Source organism: Populus alba, chromosome 8 (genome assembly GCF_005239225.2).
Source record: "Populus alba chromosome 8, ASM523922v2, whole genome shotgun sequence".
NCBI lineage: Eukaryota > Viridiplantae > Streptophyta > Magnoliopsida > Malpighiales > Salicaceae > Populus > Populus alba.
The window spans coordinates 15,285,239-15,301,714 of NC_133291.1; the positions used below are offsets into that span (position 1 = coordinate 15,285,239).

At 30.8% G+C, this 16,476-nt stretch overlaps 2 protein-coding genes across 2 annotated transcripts; both read right to left on the reverse strand.

The window, feature by feature from the left end:
* Positions 1–765: 765 nt before the first annotated feature.
* On the reverse strand, positions 766–5,433 carry LOC118061034 (uncharacterized). Its single transcript, XM_035074385.2, has 11 exons — positions 5,068–5,433; positions 4,755–4,850; positions 4,484–4,638; positions 4,295–4,388; positions 4,053–4,123; positions 3,840–3,946; positions 3,016–3,137; positions 2,184–2,272; positions 1,947–2,006; positions 1,434–1,538; positions 766–1,291 (listed from the first exon to the last, which is right to left on the reverse strand). The coding sequence occupies exons 1-11, from the start codon at positions 5,210–5,212 to the stop codon at positions 1,172–1,174; spliced, it is 1,164 nt and encodes a 387-aa protein (XP_034930276.1). The 5' UTR covers positions 5,213–5,433; the 3' UTR covers positions 766–1,171.
* A 7,453-nt stretch (positions 5,434–12,886) lies between these two features.
* Positions 12,887–16,047, reverse strand: LOC118061032 (E3 ubiquitin-protein ligase MIEL1). The gene is made up of 12 exons (XM_035074384.2): positions 15,700–16,047; positions 15,467–15,554; positions 15,138–15,194; positions 14,978–15,010; positions 14,782–14,859; positions 14,566–14,609; positions 14,421–14,461; positions 14,166–14,248; positions 13,988–14,079; positions 13,832–13,901; positions 13,662–13,703; positions 12,887–13,351 (listed from the first exon to the last, which is right to left on the reverse strand). The coding sequence occupies exons 1-12, from the start codon at positions 15,753–15,755 to the stop codon at positions 13,226–13,228; spliced, it is 810 nt and encodes a 269-aa protein (XP_034930275.1). The 5' UTR covers positions 15,756–16,047; the 3' UTR covers positions 12,887–13,225.
* Between the last annotated feature and the right edge of the window lie 429 nt (positions 16,048–16,476).

Here is a 16,476-nt window from a genome sequence, read left to right on the forward strand (position 1 = left end):
TTATGATATTTCTTTTATCAGGATGTGGTTAGGTAAGTATAGTAGATGAGAATGAATATCTGTTGATTGTACTGCAAGAAACATTTGGAGGTCAAAGGTTTTTGTCAAATATGGGAGAATTGGCTTGATCCTCTCAATCATGCAATTGTCCTAATGCTACATGTTCTTCCTCTTGTTTATGTTCTTTTCTTCCCGACCTAAATCAAATTGGATCATCAATTTGATAAATCATTCAGTTCTTTGAAAGCCTAATTGGATCGAACAGGCAATGTATTATCCAATTTAACTGAAAACTAATTAGGCTCCAAATTCTGGGTTATCTAAATCTAAACTACTAGCCATCTGATATGCTCGTAATTCCACTGCCTTGCACTGTGCTTATTGTAAAAAAAAAAAAAATTAAGTCTAACCAGTCTCTTGAGCTTCAGTGCCTTCTTTCATCTTTTTTTCCCTTTTCGAAGAAATGAAATCCCTATTTTTCCACCTCACCTGCCGTCGAAAAACATTAAAAATAAATAAACAAACAATCACCTAAGCAGCCACAAATGCGGTTCTCCCAATAGACTGGCACAAAAAGGCCTCCAGGCTTTACTGCAACTCTTTATAACATTCTTCACTTCTGAAGAACAAGCAAATTGCTTGAATACCATGTACAAGACACCCAAGCTCATGTCATTCTCGGCAATATTGATCATACAGCATTGGCATTCAGGCAGAGGATATTGTTTACAATAGATGCAGAAAATCTAACTGGCAAGACAAGGAGGAAAAGAAGCAAAATTAGAATAGAATCTGCGACGAGGGACATCCATAAATGCTGTACCACCAGGTTCATCTGAGATATAAACTAGAAGCTACAAAATTGTCTCTTGAACATGTTGAACATGGAGATCGAATGAATATCCTACAAAACAATCTAGTCTGAAACTTTCTTTGGTTCCTCCAATCGATTCTGAATTTAGAAAATTACTGTATGAACATTGATTCTTAAGGTACTGTTATGAAAAGATAACAATTTTTTTGTTACGAGTCCGGAGATGCTAACAATTGAGCTCCAGCTTGGTCCTGCATAAAGAGGTGATTATTGAATTGCTGCTCCCAGAGTTCTGACACAGTTGTTTCTCTCTTAAGGTTCATATTTCCATGCTCAATTGTCCATGTCCTAGACATTTTAGCATGGGATTTCTTCCTTAATTGCTAGGTCTTCCAAATTTACTTTCGCCTCCACGCCCATGTTTGGTAGACCATTAACCATTGCAGGAATGCCAGATTTTAATACAGCAGCTAGCGCCTGATTGATCAGATAATAACAAGGACAAGCTGTGTAAACTAAGATCCCAATCCTCATACTACAAGAAAAATATGTGTGTGTGTGTGCACAGAGTAACTTGACCCTTTAAAATAAATGCACAAAATATCAGAAAATACTGTACCTTCCTATTTTCCTCTTTCTGGTGTTTGACAACAGCCATAGGCCATTCATTTACCAACTTCTGAAGTTCAACCACCATACCTAACTTCTTGGTGTCAGGTAATGTCTGCATCCAAGGAAACTGACTTGGATCAACAGTGGTGCCATACAAAAACAAGTTGGAAATCTATTTTTCCTTGTATTCTAGCTAAGAAAGTACAGAAAACCTCTCTTACTGCGTTAACACTTTCCAATATTATTTTCCCTGATGCAAAAGAATGCATCTAACCTTATGATGTTCAGTTGAACCAAAATTTAAACTGCTTAAATTGCTGTTAAGGTTTTTAATTGATCCATGTCAATTTAGGAATCCATGACAGCTACCAGACTTGCCAACCAAGCAGTTTTAGCTTCAACTATTGATAAACAGCCCTTCCTTTTGGTAGAAGAAAAATAAAAAATACTCCCAGCAAGGAGAAACTGAGTGGACATGGGTGTACAGATACTGATACAAACTATGAACAATGATAGGCACCTGATCAAGGACTTGAATAACAGCAGCAGCATCCAGAGGCTTGCCTTCTAGTATTAAACCCTGAAAAAAACAGCAACATTCAAGAACGTCAGAGAAAGTTCTCTCCAGAAATATCCATACATCAGTGTAATTTTGCCAAGAATGATGAATTCACATAGTGATCACATTGCACTTGACCTATCAAATAAATCTTGATACTGGACTATGCATGCGAAAAAGATACAGAAGTTTGATTACCTTAGCACATGAAAACGCACTCACAAGAGTGTGCTGCTTCATCGACTCAGATCTAACCTTCTCAGTTTTCCATAATGATTCAGTATCTCCTGTAAAATATGAACTTCAGATTCTATATAAAAATGATATTTAATTCTGGCCTTCAGAGAATGTATTATTCTCAAATCTCAACCAAAGGAAAACAGAGGTTTGAATGCATTGAGATTGTTCTTTGACAAAAACCTCTTTGTAAGAGATGATATTCAGACTCCAGACACAAACAAGAGAATGTTTCTGTAAAGAAATTCTCTCATGCTAAGAGCTGACAAAACCATACTATAGCATGAGAAAATTAAGACATGAGCATCTGTACTCTGAACATGCACCTACACATATGCACCCACCCTAGATTGATTTGTATTTTGTCCTGGCCCTTAGTAAAATAGAGGAAGAGAGACCCTAGCTTAATGTATGAGCAAATAAAACCAGAGCCTAGAGTTCATGGCTAGGGAAATATCTCAACTTTGACCTCCCATCCTCAAAGACATCCCAATAACGGCAAGGAACAAACATAAATCACAGAACAAACAAACAGAGGCAGGCCTCACAAACAGCAAGCAATATTTATTACAAAACTGGAAGACAGAACAATTAATCTATACTAGTAATAAAGGGAAGTGCATGATAAAATGCATTCTGAAAATCCATCTACTTTCTAAAAATATCAACAAAGGAGTTGGTATTTCAAGCTGGAATCCTTACCAACAATCACAGTGACCACAAAAATTGATGGCAAGTGGTTGTAAAGCATAGGCAATTATTTGAAAAAAGGAGAAGTAAGAGATGTAGAGACCTCTTTTGGCAGCAAAATCCATCCATAGGTCAAATGCATGTCTGCGCAGTTTTACCCCAGCCTTGAGAAACTTTCTTGAATACTTAGAAATCAACTCCCAGTTATCAGAATTGTAACAGATGCTGCAATTTTTAAATCCAAATAAGTTATTGAAATCATTGTTGGAGGAGCACTAGAACAACATGATACTCTTGCACAGACAAGATTCTTTAAGTAATGTCCAAAAGATTTTTGATCAAAGAATGTGTACTGGTACAGATCCAAGAACAATTGCACAGTTGTAAATTCAATAATACTGAATCATAATCTAGAAAAGTTAATATGGAAAAAGATTTTAGACTCAAGGGGTTGTTGAGGTGCTAGCCCTTCAGGTTGCAGGATGATCAAACTTGAAATGTACATTTTCTTTGGAGATTTAGTCTTTTCCTATTTGGGGTTAATGGCTCAATTTTTCCTTATATAATGAGGCCTTTCACCAATCTGTCCTTATATCCCTAATTGAGCCAATTTTATCCATGAATATACATTGAGTTTCTAATCTATCCTTCTGATGAGATTTTCAAGCCAACTCATTGGACTTTGTACAAATTACTTGAAGATCTGTTCAGAATGATAGATTAGAAACGTATATTCAAGGATAAAATTGGCTCAATTAAGGGTTTAACGACAAATTATAGAAATACCCCATTACATAAGGACAGATTGAGCCATTAACCCTTCCTATTTGAGTATAAATCAACAAAACTATTTCTATTTCGTAGCATTTGGAGTTTACATCACAAAAAAAAGAAGAAACAAACTATAACAAATCCAAAATTATGCACCTGGAAACAAGATCCGCGGTACTGGGCTGTAATGGGATGTGATTCCTTTCCAGAAGTTTCATTACTTCAGCCATGAGTTTGACATCATTATGATGCTTAGCATACAACTGCAGCCCAAAAATACCAATCATTTAACATCAAAAAAAGAAAGAAAAGAAAGAAAAAAGAAATACATGAAGAACAAGAAAATCTGATAACTTAATAGAAGAATACCAGCAAATGGTTGGCAGATGCAACACTTGGAGTCAGTCCATACATATTATGATTCCACAAGGCCTTCTTTCCTGCATCATTCCACCATGCTTAAAATCCTAGCAAGTTCACAGTTCCAAACACCAAAACAAAACACAAATTTTTGCTACATGGCTTGAAAGGTTATATGTAACTAAAAAAAGCAAATCTAATAATTCAAAAAAAATAAAAAAGCAGACTAAAGAAATTCAGCATCCACCTACCGAAGTCAACAGCCCCCAAACGAGCACATGCTTTAGTAACTTCGCGGCAAAGATTGCAATTAAAATTGTCATGAATTCGAAGATTTGACAATCTCTGCATACCAAATACACACATTAACAAAAAATTCAAAACCCATTAACCAAAAATCTCTAGTTACAACAAAAGGTGCTGCAAGATTAGCCACTAACAAATCTTCGGAGATTTTGCAAAGCATCAAAAAGAAGCTTAATATCCTCACGGGTCTTGCAATTCTCAATCAATGACCACAACCATGCATTCGGCGCCATTGTGCGTCTAACATTCACCGAGTCAATAATATCATCATAAATCTTCTTCACAGCCTCTGTCATTCAACAACACAAACCAATCATCATAAGAAAAAAATAATTAAAACTTCAAATTTAACTCAATTTTATATATACATAAAAAATAAAAATAAAAAATATTAATTCAACAAACCTGTTGCAGTGCTCTCTCCACCACTGGCAGTACAAAACGAACCCTTTGATGTCCTAGAGTACATTACATCTCGCACCGTTGCGAAACAATAATTTCCTGTAAAAATTTTATTGACACCATATGACAAATAAATAAAATAAAATAAAAAAAATACAATGCCTTAATAACATTTATTCCCCAATTTTTATTATTAATTTTCTCAGAAACCCAAAGGAATAGGAAAAAAAATCCTTCTCATAACAAGCAAAATACCAGAAAAGGGAAAAAAGAAAATAAATAAATAAGTAAATAATACGAAATCACTAAAGTGTACCTGAGGGGAGGGAGCGCGAGGAGTAAGAGTGGAGGCTTTGACATTGAGAATAGATGATTAATTTGTGATCTGAGGGTACTGAGTTGAGGAGAATTTGAGGCTTCAAAATCCTGGTGAGTCCACGCGCGTTTGATAGGACTTGCATCGTTTCTGTGGAATCGAGATTAGCTGGTGAGTGTGAGTGTTAGTGTGAGTTACGAGTTTTGAGTGAGTGGACTCGGCGGTTTGCAGAGCGAGGGAGCTGATGTCTCAGGGGTAGGGAAAAATGATCGAGAGGGTTTAGAAGGGGAGAAGAGAGGGTTTTGCTTCTGTGGTACGGCTGTGTAGTTTGGCTCCCTGCACTCGTGAGCTTGGAAAGAAAAATTAATTTGGTTAATTAGGATACGTTTGGAATGGTGTTCAGAGCTATATTTCAAAGTTTTTTTTTTATTTTGATATATATTAAAATGATAATTTTTTTTATTTTAAAATTTTATTTTTATTATTAACATATTAAAATAATTCAAAAATATATAAAAATTTTAATTTTAAAAAAATTATTAAAAAAAAAAAAAAGCAATATCACCACAAAAACAAAGAACTTTAAAAAAAATGAATATTAAGTTTACATTTATTTGAGTAAGAAAAACTAATTATTGCCTGTACAATGTTGCGGTTTGGATTTTTTTAATATAAAAAATATTTAAGTATTGTTAAAATAATTTTTAGTAAGAAAAAAAATCAAACTATACAATGATTGACCTTATCGATTTTGCAAATTCAAAGACAAATTATATGACCGATAAAAATATTGTTCGACTATAAAACAACATTCCTTTTAAAATATTAAAACAATTCAGGCTAACCTGCAAAATTTGTTATTCAGGTCATAAAATATTGATAACCTTATAGAAAAACAAATAAAAAAAATATCAAACCCAATTATCAATCAACTTAATGTTAAAAAATGAAATTGAAACTAAAAATCAACTAAACAAATAAGCCAAGTTAACCTATCAAACATAAGTCATGAGACAAGAATAACCCTATAGAAATCAAATCAAAATAAATTATGAAACTTAACTTTTAATTAAAACAATGTTTAAGGATTGAATTAAAAAAATCAATTAAAAAAATAACATAAAAAACCACTTAAGAGAACTGGCAAACATGTGGTCAGGGTCATAAGACTAGAATAATCTCGTAAAATCCAAACAAAAATAAATTATGAAACTTAATTCTCAATTAATTTGATATTGAATGATGACATTGAAAGAAATTCAACTACAGAAAAAAAAAAAAAAAAAAGTCAAATAACCTAATTGTGTCTTTGATTATAAAACTGTGATAACCTTATAGAAATTAAATGAAAAAAATAATATAAAACTTAATTTCAAATCAGTTCAATATTGAAGGATTAAATTGAATAAAATAAAATAAAATAAAGGATAAAAAAATGAATCAAGTGAACATAGTTAACTTATCAAACCCAAGTTAAAAGACCAAGATAACTCCAAAAAAATAAATAAAAATAAATATAAAGTTCAAATCTCAATCAACTTAATATTAAAAGATGAAATTAAAAAAAATATATTCAATTAAAAAAAGAACAAAAAAAAAACACTAGTCATCTTGATATTAATAATAAAAAGGACAAATATTTTTTTTGTCAATGAAAATAAAATCAAGAAACAATTTTTAACTTTTCTTTAATAAATGAATAAAGAACCTACTACTATTATTCTAACCACCTCTTGTAATGACCTTTTTTTCTAAGTTGAAATACTTTAAATTCATTGTTATTAATTATAGTTTCTCTTAATTGATACAGAACCCAACTTCCTCTTAGCTCAAAAAAATTTAAAAAAATCAATTTAAAATTAATTTTTATTTGACTTGATTAACACAGTAAAACTCATTGACTTTTTTAAAAAAAAAAACAAATTTAGAAATAAACCCCTTGTTTTTCTTTTTAAATGTATTCATATAAATTAACTTAAGCTAGTTTGTCCAATCGATGACTTGAGTCTTGGATCAAGTTGACTCCATGATGATTTTAACTCTCTTTTTTCCATATCAAGTGCAAGTATCTCACCATTGTAGAAATTGTCGGGTTGTAGTATACAACTAGATTTTTTTGCATGGAAGGTCAAATTTTTTCCTAACATCCAAATAGATATCCAGTCAATATAAGTTAATTTAACTAACACTTAATCTAAGATATGAGATTAGGATACCTCACGAAATAAAAAACATAAAAATAATCACAAACCTCAAGGTCCAATAACTTCATGTCAAATGATAAATTTAAAACAAATCAATTTAAAAAACAAGAAACATAAAAGAAAAAAATGTGAGTTCACTCTACTAACCCGTCACCCATGACATTAGATAGGGATAAAAAAAAATAACCTAGAAAAAAGGATTGAAGCATAATAAATAAAAATACATTGAAAATTACTCAAGTCAACCCGAGTTCACCTAACAAACCCGTGAGAATAACCTCGTATAAAGGAAAGCGGAAAAAATCAAAAAGTTAAAGGCCCATTAGCCTAATTTCAAATGATATTTTTTTAAAAAAGAAAAAATTATAAAAACAAACCGAGTCAACACATGTTAACTTGATTAACCTACAACTCATTATAACTCAATAGAAAGAAAAGCAAAAAAATATAATAAAAGCTTGAGGCCCAATAGCTAATTTCAAAGGATAAAATAAAGAAAAAAATTAATTAAAAAAATGAAGCTAAATGGGGCTAATTTTTAAAATTACTAACCCGGGTCATGAGACAGAGATGACTCCGTAGAAGGAAAAAACAAACAAAAAAATCATGAACAAAATTCCCAACCATAAAAAAATAAAAAAATAAAAAAATAGCAATGTAAATAATGAGGATCAAATTTGGTATAAAAAAATAATGAAATAAAAGAACAAGGGACTAAATTGAAAAATAAATTAAATAAAAAAATGATAAAAAAGAGAAAGTAAAAGAATAAGAACCAGAATTTCATAAAAAAAATTTGTTAAAGGACAAAATTTTAAAAATTAAAAATTAACAAAGGGATTAAAAAAAACAATCAAAAGAATAAGTATCATATTTCATATAAAAATCAAATCAAATTGCAAGGGATAAAATTTTTTTAAAAAAAAAACCCAAAACAAACAAAGATCAATCGAAGGAATAAAGACCACAATTGAAAAAAAAAAAATAAATGGGAGGACAACTCTGAATTTTAGTTAACCCAGCACGAATTCCAAATAGAGGAGACTGAAAAGAGGTGGGATGAGAAAAAAATCTCACTGTCATCGAACCATAGCGAGTCTAACTATATGCACTGCCCCTTCAGCTACACCACTACGAGACACTTTGGAAAACAAGGCAGTTAGGCCTTCTTCATTGTTGCAAACATCATTCATAAAGTGTGGGTTGCATCTATTTGCGGTGCGTGTATTGCACAGGCTAGCTACCTTTTCTTTTTTCTTTTTATTATTTTTATTTATTAAGACATTGATTTGCTCCTAACTCAAATAGATTATAACGAAATAGTCATGATGAAAATACCCAAACACCATTTGATGTCTTCTTTATTTTTTTATTTAAAGGGTAGTGGAGTAATTTTATTATTTAAAAAAAATGAAATGACACAAAAGCCTAACTTAACCTGGCTTTTTTTTTTTTTTTTTTAGGTATTTATATCATTTAAATATGAAGAAAAATTGATAAAACATTATATCCTCAATCAATTTTATAATAACAAATAAATCCCCTCTAAAAAAAAAACTATTTTACCCTTGAAAACAAGTCATTTGGTTTATTTCCTGAAAGGCAAAGACATCATTGCATTATAGCAATTCACGGTGCAATTATTCAATGATGAATCCCCAAAGTAAAACATTGATGTGATTTAGTGTTTTTTTTTTCAATTTTCAATTTTCATTTGTATTATTTATTTTTTACAATAGAATATTAAACAACATTGCAATATTCACTTACAAATTATAGAATACACTAAAAGGTGTGAATGCTTTACTATAGATTTTCATTGTTTATACACTTACAAAACACTATGGAATTACTGCTTATTTTGTAATAATTTATTTTTGGTCCTCAAAGTTGTTTTTTTGAGTGACTTAATCCTAATTGAAATCCAATTACTTTTGATTTTTTAGACAAGGATGGAATTGGAAGAAAAGGAACCAAAATAAAAAAGGTGTTAAACATGGGTGGCATACTCGAAAATTTCATAAAAAAACACACTTAAGTCTTCAATATTTAAAAATAACATAATTTATACAATTTAGGTTCGTTTAAATTTTCAAATTTTACTTTTGGTACAAAAGTTCATTTGTATTGTTTTTTCAACTCCTGGTTAGAGAGAGAGAGAAAGGGATGGGACGTTAAATTCTAGCGAAGAAAAAAAAATCATCGTTCATCCCATTTCTGATGGCCAAAATAATTTTTCTTGGTGTCCACAAGTTCCATGCGATAAGAGGAGCTTGAAAGTGGTTTTTTAGAACCTTAATCTTGCCAGAACAAATTGATATAAGCCGAGGAAGTCAAAACTAACCTAGTTTGATTTTGGATTTTAAGATTCTTTTTGGATATTTTGGGCTGATGAGTTGGTTTGTAGGTGTTTTAAGAGTGCTGGTGAGGTGTTTTTGGATTGAAATTGTTTAAAATTAGGTTTTTTTGGGCAAAAGAAACTTTGTTTTAATTTTTCAGGCAACACAATAATGATATGAATTTGGATTTGTAGGCAACACGTCGTTTACTTCTTTTTTTTCCCACAAAAATAGAGATGAATGACAAGTCATCTGCCTCTTAAAAAAAAAATGTCTAGGCACACCTACATAACTGGGCTTTTTATTAAAGTGACCCAAATGCACTAGGCATAGGCTTGCGAGCCTAATATTTTTTGGCCTATTTTTTTTAAATATAAATTTAAGATAAAAAAAATTATTGAATCTAGTTGAATCCATAATCCGGATCGCAAGTTTGACAAGTTAAAGCCACAACACCAGAATTATTATTTTTTTCTAATATTTTTTTAATTGATAATTGTTTTTAATAAGTCTTTTTTAAAAATAATTTTTAAATTAATACCCCCCTCTGTGATTTTCTTTTTGCTCATTTAACCTTTTTTTAATAGATTTTTTTGGTGTTATGTGTTTAATTTTTGAAAAGATTATTTTGATTCATCTATAATATTTTTTTAATCTTTTTTATAGATAAACTTTATTTTTGAAAAAACAAATCTTTATTTTTATATAATATTTTTAATATATGAAGTCTTGCATAATATTTTTTTTCTTTTATTTTATTCAATCAATTTAGGCGCCGTTTGGTAACGTGGCTGCGGGTGAGGTTCACCCGCAGCCACACATATTTTCATTTGGTAAGTAAAAATATGTGCTTTTTACTGGTAGAACCTGCTAAAATTTAAAATAAAACCGAGGTTCAGGAGAAGCAACATTTGACTGCTTCTCCTAATGGAAGAAAGCTGGAACAGGGCTCCACTGTTCACTGAACAGTCCACTGCACAGTGCAAGTGAATTAGTTTTTTTTTTTTTTTTAATTTTGAAAAACCAGAAAAAGTTTAGTTTAGTTTTTTTTTTTTTAAAAAAAAAAACCAGTGCAGTTAAGTGATTTCACTCACATTATTCATGTGAACGTGAACAATATTTTTTTAAAAAAAAAAATTAGTTTAAGGTGAATTAAATTTACTCGTATTGTAATCTCAATTTTATTTTTGATAATATTTTACATAATTTATTGCATGCACAAAAAATCATGAAAACTGTAGTTTTTGTCGAATGAATTTTTACGTAATGAAATTGTAATTTTTTTTTTAAATGATTTTTAGTTAAAAAACTAGTGTTTAATATTATTTAATAACACTATATAAATTAGAAGGATATAGCATGATGACGTAGCATTTGTGAAATTTGATCACAATTCCAATTATGTTCTTGCCGTGTCCGACCTAGTTAAAAAACATTTCAATTTTCATTTGTATTTTAATTGTGTTTTATTCAAAAAATTAGAAGGAGATCACTTGATGACGTAACAAAAAATTTAGTTTTTGTTGTTGCGTGTTTAAGAAACCATGAAAAATATAGTTATTGTTGGATAGATTTCGTATGTGATGACATTGCATATAGTTTAATAGAATAATAAAAAATATTTGATATCAATATTATTTATTTCATGATGTAATTATAGTAGTTAAATTTACAATATTTAAATTAAAACTATTTTTAATTATTTTATAACCTCAATTTGAAAAAGCATTTTTTTAACTAAATACATTAAACTATTTTTTGTTCAACCTCAATTTCAATCATAGTTTTAACCAAACATATATTTTTTCAAACCAACCTCAACTAAAAGTATTTTTTTTATAAAAAATAATTTTTTTTAAAACCACAACCACAACAACAACCGCAATATCAAACACACCCTAATATATGTGTCTATTTTTATTATCAATTGATTGAAAAAAAATTTAATAAATAAATGTAGCAAACACAACTTGATAAATATCTCATTTTATGATATTAAATATCTTAATCTATATATGACTCTTGATTTTTTTAATTTTATTTTTAGTCATCATTAACACTAAAACATGTGGTGTTTTTACTATAGACAAAACACTATGTTGCATTATTCACACACTCACATATTACTATTCACTTACTGTATGCTATCATTTTCACTAGTTCTCAAACTTTTATTCTTGATGATTTGACCCTAAATTGAAAGTCAATTGCTTATGATTTCTTAGGTAAAGGCAACATAGAAAGAACATAGAAAAAAAGAGGATCTAAATGAAAATGACAGCCAAAATAGGTGGTGCGGCCAAAGTTTTATTTTTTTTTAAATGCACTTTGGTCTAAAGCTTTACAAATAATATAATTTAGGTCTCTTTTAATGTCTAAGATTTAATTTTGCCCCACAACTTCATTTTTCTTATATTATAATATTTGGTTAGAAATGAGAGAAAGGGACTTGTTGGATTCTATCATTAGAGAATAAAATCGGTGTTTACAATGATTCTAGCTACTAAAATTGTCCATCTTTATGCCAATAGGTTGCATTCAGTGAGAAGGGTTCAACCTAGATGTTTTTAAGCCTTATAATTGCTTAAAAAAAGATATAAACTCAAGAAGTGTTTTTGTTTTAGTTTTTTTTGTGGGTTTTTAGGTTTATTTATGGATATTTGTGGGTTTATCAAAGTGTTTATGGTCTTTTATAGAAGTTCTAAGTTTAAAATGGGTTGAAAATTAGGTTTCTATGGAAAAAAAAACCAAGAACCCTAATTTTTTTGCCACTATAATAGTTGAGATTTAGGTAATTCCAACAACGCATCATTTATTTTATTTTATTTTTAAGAAAAATCGAGGCGGATGACTTCAACTTTTAAAACAAAATTAAGGGCTCGAGCACATGGGCCACCCTTGCAGGCCAATACAAAGGCTCTATTGTTATGGGCTAGGCGCCTAGCCCGACTTACCAAACCCAACAACACTTAGTTTGTTTTTTTTTTTTTAATATTTTTTTTGTTTTTAATTAATAATTTTTTGTCTTTTTTAAATTTATATTTTAATTAATGCCCCTTTATGATTTTTTTTGTTTAGCCTTTTATAAGTAGCAATTATTTTTTAATTATATAGTGTGTTTTTAAGTTTTTAAGGGGGTTAGTATGATTCATATATACCTTTTTTTTTGCATTTTATATAAATTTAATTTAATTTTTTTAAAATAAAAAATAAAAATTATTTTTAAATAATATTTCTAATATGTAAAGTTTTGCAACGGATCACGGGCCAAAGGGCTAGTACTATACAATAGCAGAAGATTCAACAAGATGACACAATCAGGAGGAGTACATAACAGGAACCAATGTTTTGGTTTGTTTGTGTATAAAAAGAAGTTTACATCAACCCAGGGAGACTCAATAACTGGGTTTCGACTCCCAATATTGGAGGAAGAATAACCTGAGAGAAGTTTCTGAGGCACCCAGATGCCACTTCTGAATCATTTTGCAAGAGAACAGAATTAGTAAACAATTAGCCAGCATTCAAAATGGTCGAATACACGTAAAAACATCCAGCATGGTTCACATGAAAGCAACCAATGCTCCTACGAGGCTGGATGCATTTTGCCAAACCTAATCATTGAGGTAGAACTGGAGGTGCAATTGTTCGGGTATTGTATGATTTGCAGTGGCTGCATTTCTGCCCGATTATGTGGAAATAAACTTCGGTGGTGTCGTTGCAGTCGTTACATAGTATCCAGACCTGCAAATTCACACACATACCAACTCCGGTGAGTTTATTACCGCAATACTGATGCGTGTTCAGTCATATGAAACGAACCTGGTTGGAATGTCTGCAAAAGTTTTTAATGCTAATGAAACTTCATGCAACTTTATCGAAACCTTTTCCTAATAATGATGACTACATGGTGAGATAAAATGCCCAAAGCCATAGCCATACTCAATCTTAGCGTCACATCATAGTTCACAAAATGAAATTGAATAATATTTAAATGCAATTGAATAAAGGGTAAAATAACAGACAAAATGAATATGCCATTTCCGACGCGCACCTTCCTGTGGCGGTAATCCTCAGGCATGACAGTTGCTTCTATCTGACAACATATGTTAATAACAAATCAGTATTGTAATACATTTGATGCAGGGCTATGATGTTGGAGAAGATTGACTAAAACTAGCAGTCTAGCATCCATGGTTTAAGCTCAAATTTATAGCAACTTACCTCCTCATCTATTCTCTTCCAGGTTTTAGACATGTCAATTATAGACTTGGAGCATATGGGGCAGCAGTATCTGGTGAATGTTATCAACTCAATCAGAAACCAATTTTTGACATGTACATCACCAGAAAAAATAAATAAGAACTGAAGGCTACTTACTTGTCACGCTTTATCATCTCATCGTAGCATTCACCATGCATAGTGTGCCCGCATTTCATTACAGTAGTTTCTTTTAGTGAATCAAATAAATACTACAGAAAAAAGGACGGAAATATCAGTTTTTTATATTAAAAAAAAAAATTACTTCTTCACACAATTAAGGCAATTATATAACAACCTCGTAACATATGGGGCAATGATGACGCATGGAGTTCTCCACACACAAATGATTATCAAGAAGAGATGTTGCATAGCAAGAACCTGCACACTTATCAAACATAATTGGTATTCAAGATTTGAAAATGGAAAACAGAAAGCTTTAAAACCATATCCATGTAATCTATAGATATCAAACATGGTAACCAATTGCATGCTGAGGTGATGAGATTCCAACTGTTGAGAACAACAAAGCCAAAGGGTAGTGAATGCATACCACACTTCTTGCAGTGAAAATAATTTTCGCGACCACCAACTCTGTTTTTGATCAAGAACAAACACAGAAGTTTAATCTTGTGACTTCCTTAAACAGTTTTCCAGAAGAAAGAAACAGGATAAACAGATCAAACAAGCTTACTCACCTACAGATCCCACAATCATCACAATGGAACTGTCCTTTTGCGGTCTGCAATGAATGTAACCAGATCAAGTTAGCATCAACTACAAATGTTAAACAAGTACCGTTCATCAAAAATCAAATAACAACCAAAGCGAATAAAGAATTTTTGTTCTGACAGTAAAGAATCAAATATTCAACAGACCAAAACTGAGAAATCAATTTCAGAAGGTAAAATTACATCATCATCAAAGAATTTGCAAATTTCGCAGAAATACCCCCCCATATTTACACCACAGTTCGTGCAAACTTGAGCAACCTGGAACACAATTGAAATCGGATAATGTATCGAATACAATCAAGATCAGAAAAGAAAAGAAAAGAAAAGAAAAACCCAACAAGATAACTTTCAATTACAAATCCAGAAATATACATACTGGCTGTTCTGTGTCACAAACTGCACATATAGCCTGAAAAATCAATACAAACCACATCTCTCACATCAATGCTAATTCATAAACCAGTAGCTTAAGAAAATCAAAAACATGCATCGCAAAACAAAATTTGCGAGCAACAAACTAAGGTTATACAGCATACTTGTTTGACATCATATCGATTGAGCTCATGACGATCGCAGAAGTTCTTCAACATATTCTGATAAATCAAAGATACCAAATAACCCCGTATCAATACGAATATTTAACAGTTTCAAGCTTAAAGGACAAGAAGAGACAAGAATATTGCTCTGGAAGAATCAAAGAAGAAATGATACAAGAGTAGCATATTAATTAAATTTCAAACTAAAGAAGGAAGAACAAGATAGAGAAAATCTTGCTACAAAAGCTCCAAGAAAGCCAATCCAGATCAAGAAAATGTATAAAGATAGAAACATTGAGCCCAACAAACAAGATGTAATATTATAATACCGTGGCCTCGTTGTGACAGTGGCGACAAGTGAAAATCTCGTTGCAACATGGAGCCCGAATCTGGCACCTTCTCCTGTAATGTTGGCATCTACAGAAAAAACAAAATTTAACATCGAGAAACGAATACCAAGCTAAGAGATGGAATTAATTAGAAGGGGAATGAAACTACAAGAACAGTATGAGGAAACATCAAGAAACCAAGAAATGAGAGGAGGGGAAGAAAGAAAAGGCACCCGTAACCCATCTTTCCAAAATCAAGACGTTCATTGCAAACAGGAGTGGATTCCATGAGTTATGGAGGAATGGATGAGAGGATAAACAAATGAAGAAGGAGAGAGAAAGAGGAAGGAAAGACCAGGGGTGCACAAAGGACTTTTCTGATTTGGGAAGGATCAAGGGTGGGATGCTCTTGTCTTTATCCTCAAAATAGCAGCAATCGAAAGAAAGCCACCCCGCCAGCAATTTGCAACGAGAAATATAATCTCTCTTTTTTTTCAAGTGATCCACTGATGCTTTTCCTTTCCTTTTCTTTTAATGGCAAAAATATTCGGACATTAGCTTCAACCAGATTATTAGAGAAGGTTAAAGACAAATAATATTCAGGGTATTCTCTTGTATTAGCTTCAACCAGATTATTAGCTTAGAAATTGTAAGTAAGATAATTTTTTTTTAATCAGACAATATTCTTTTTAAATATTACGACGACACAATGACATGTTCTATATCATACATATTAGAATAATATTATATTTTATCGATTCAAAAAGTGTGGTTATTGTTGTTTTTTTAAAATATTTTTTACTCAAAAAAATAAGAATATATTTTTTATTTTTTAAAAATTATTTTTAAAAAGAACACATTAAAATGATATAAAAACATAAAAAATATATTAATTAAAATAAAAATAAAAAAATTAAATTTTTTTTAAAGCACTTTTCAAATACAGTGTCAAACACCCTCTAAATTCATGACTCGAGTAATGAAACTATGATAAATTTATAAAAATAAAT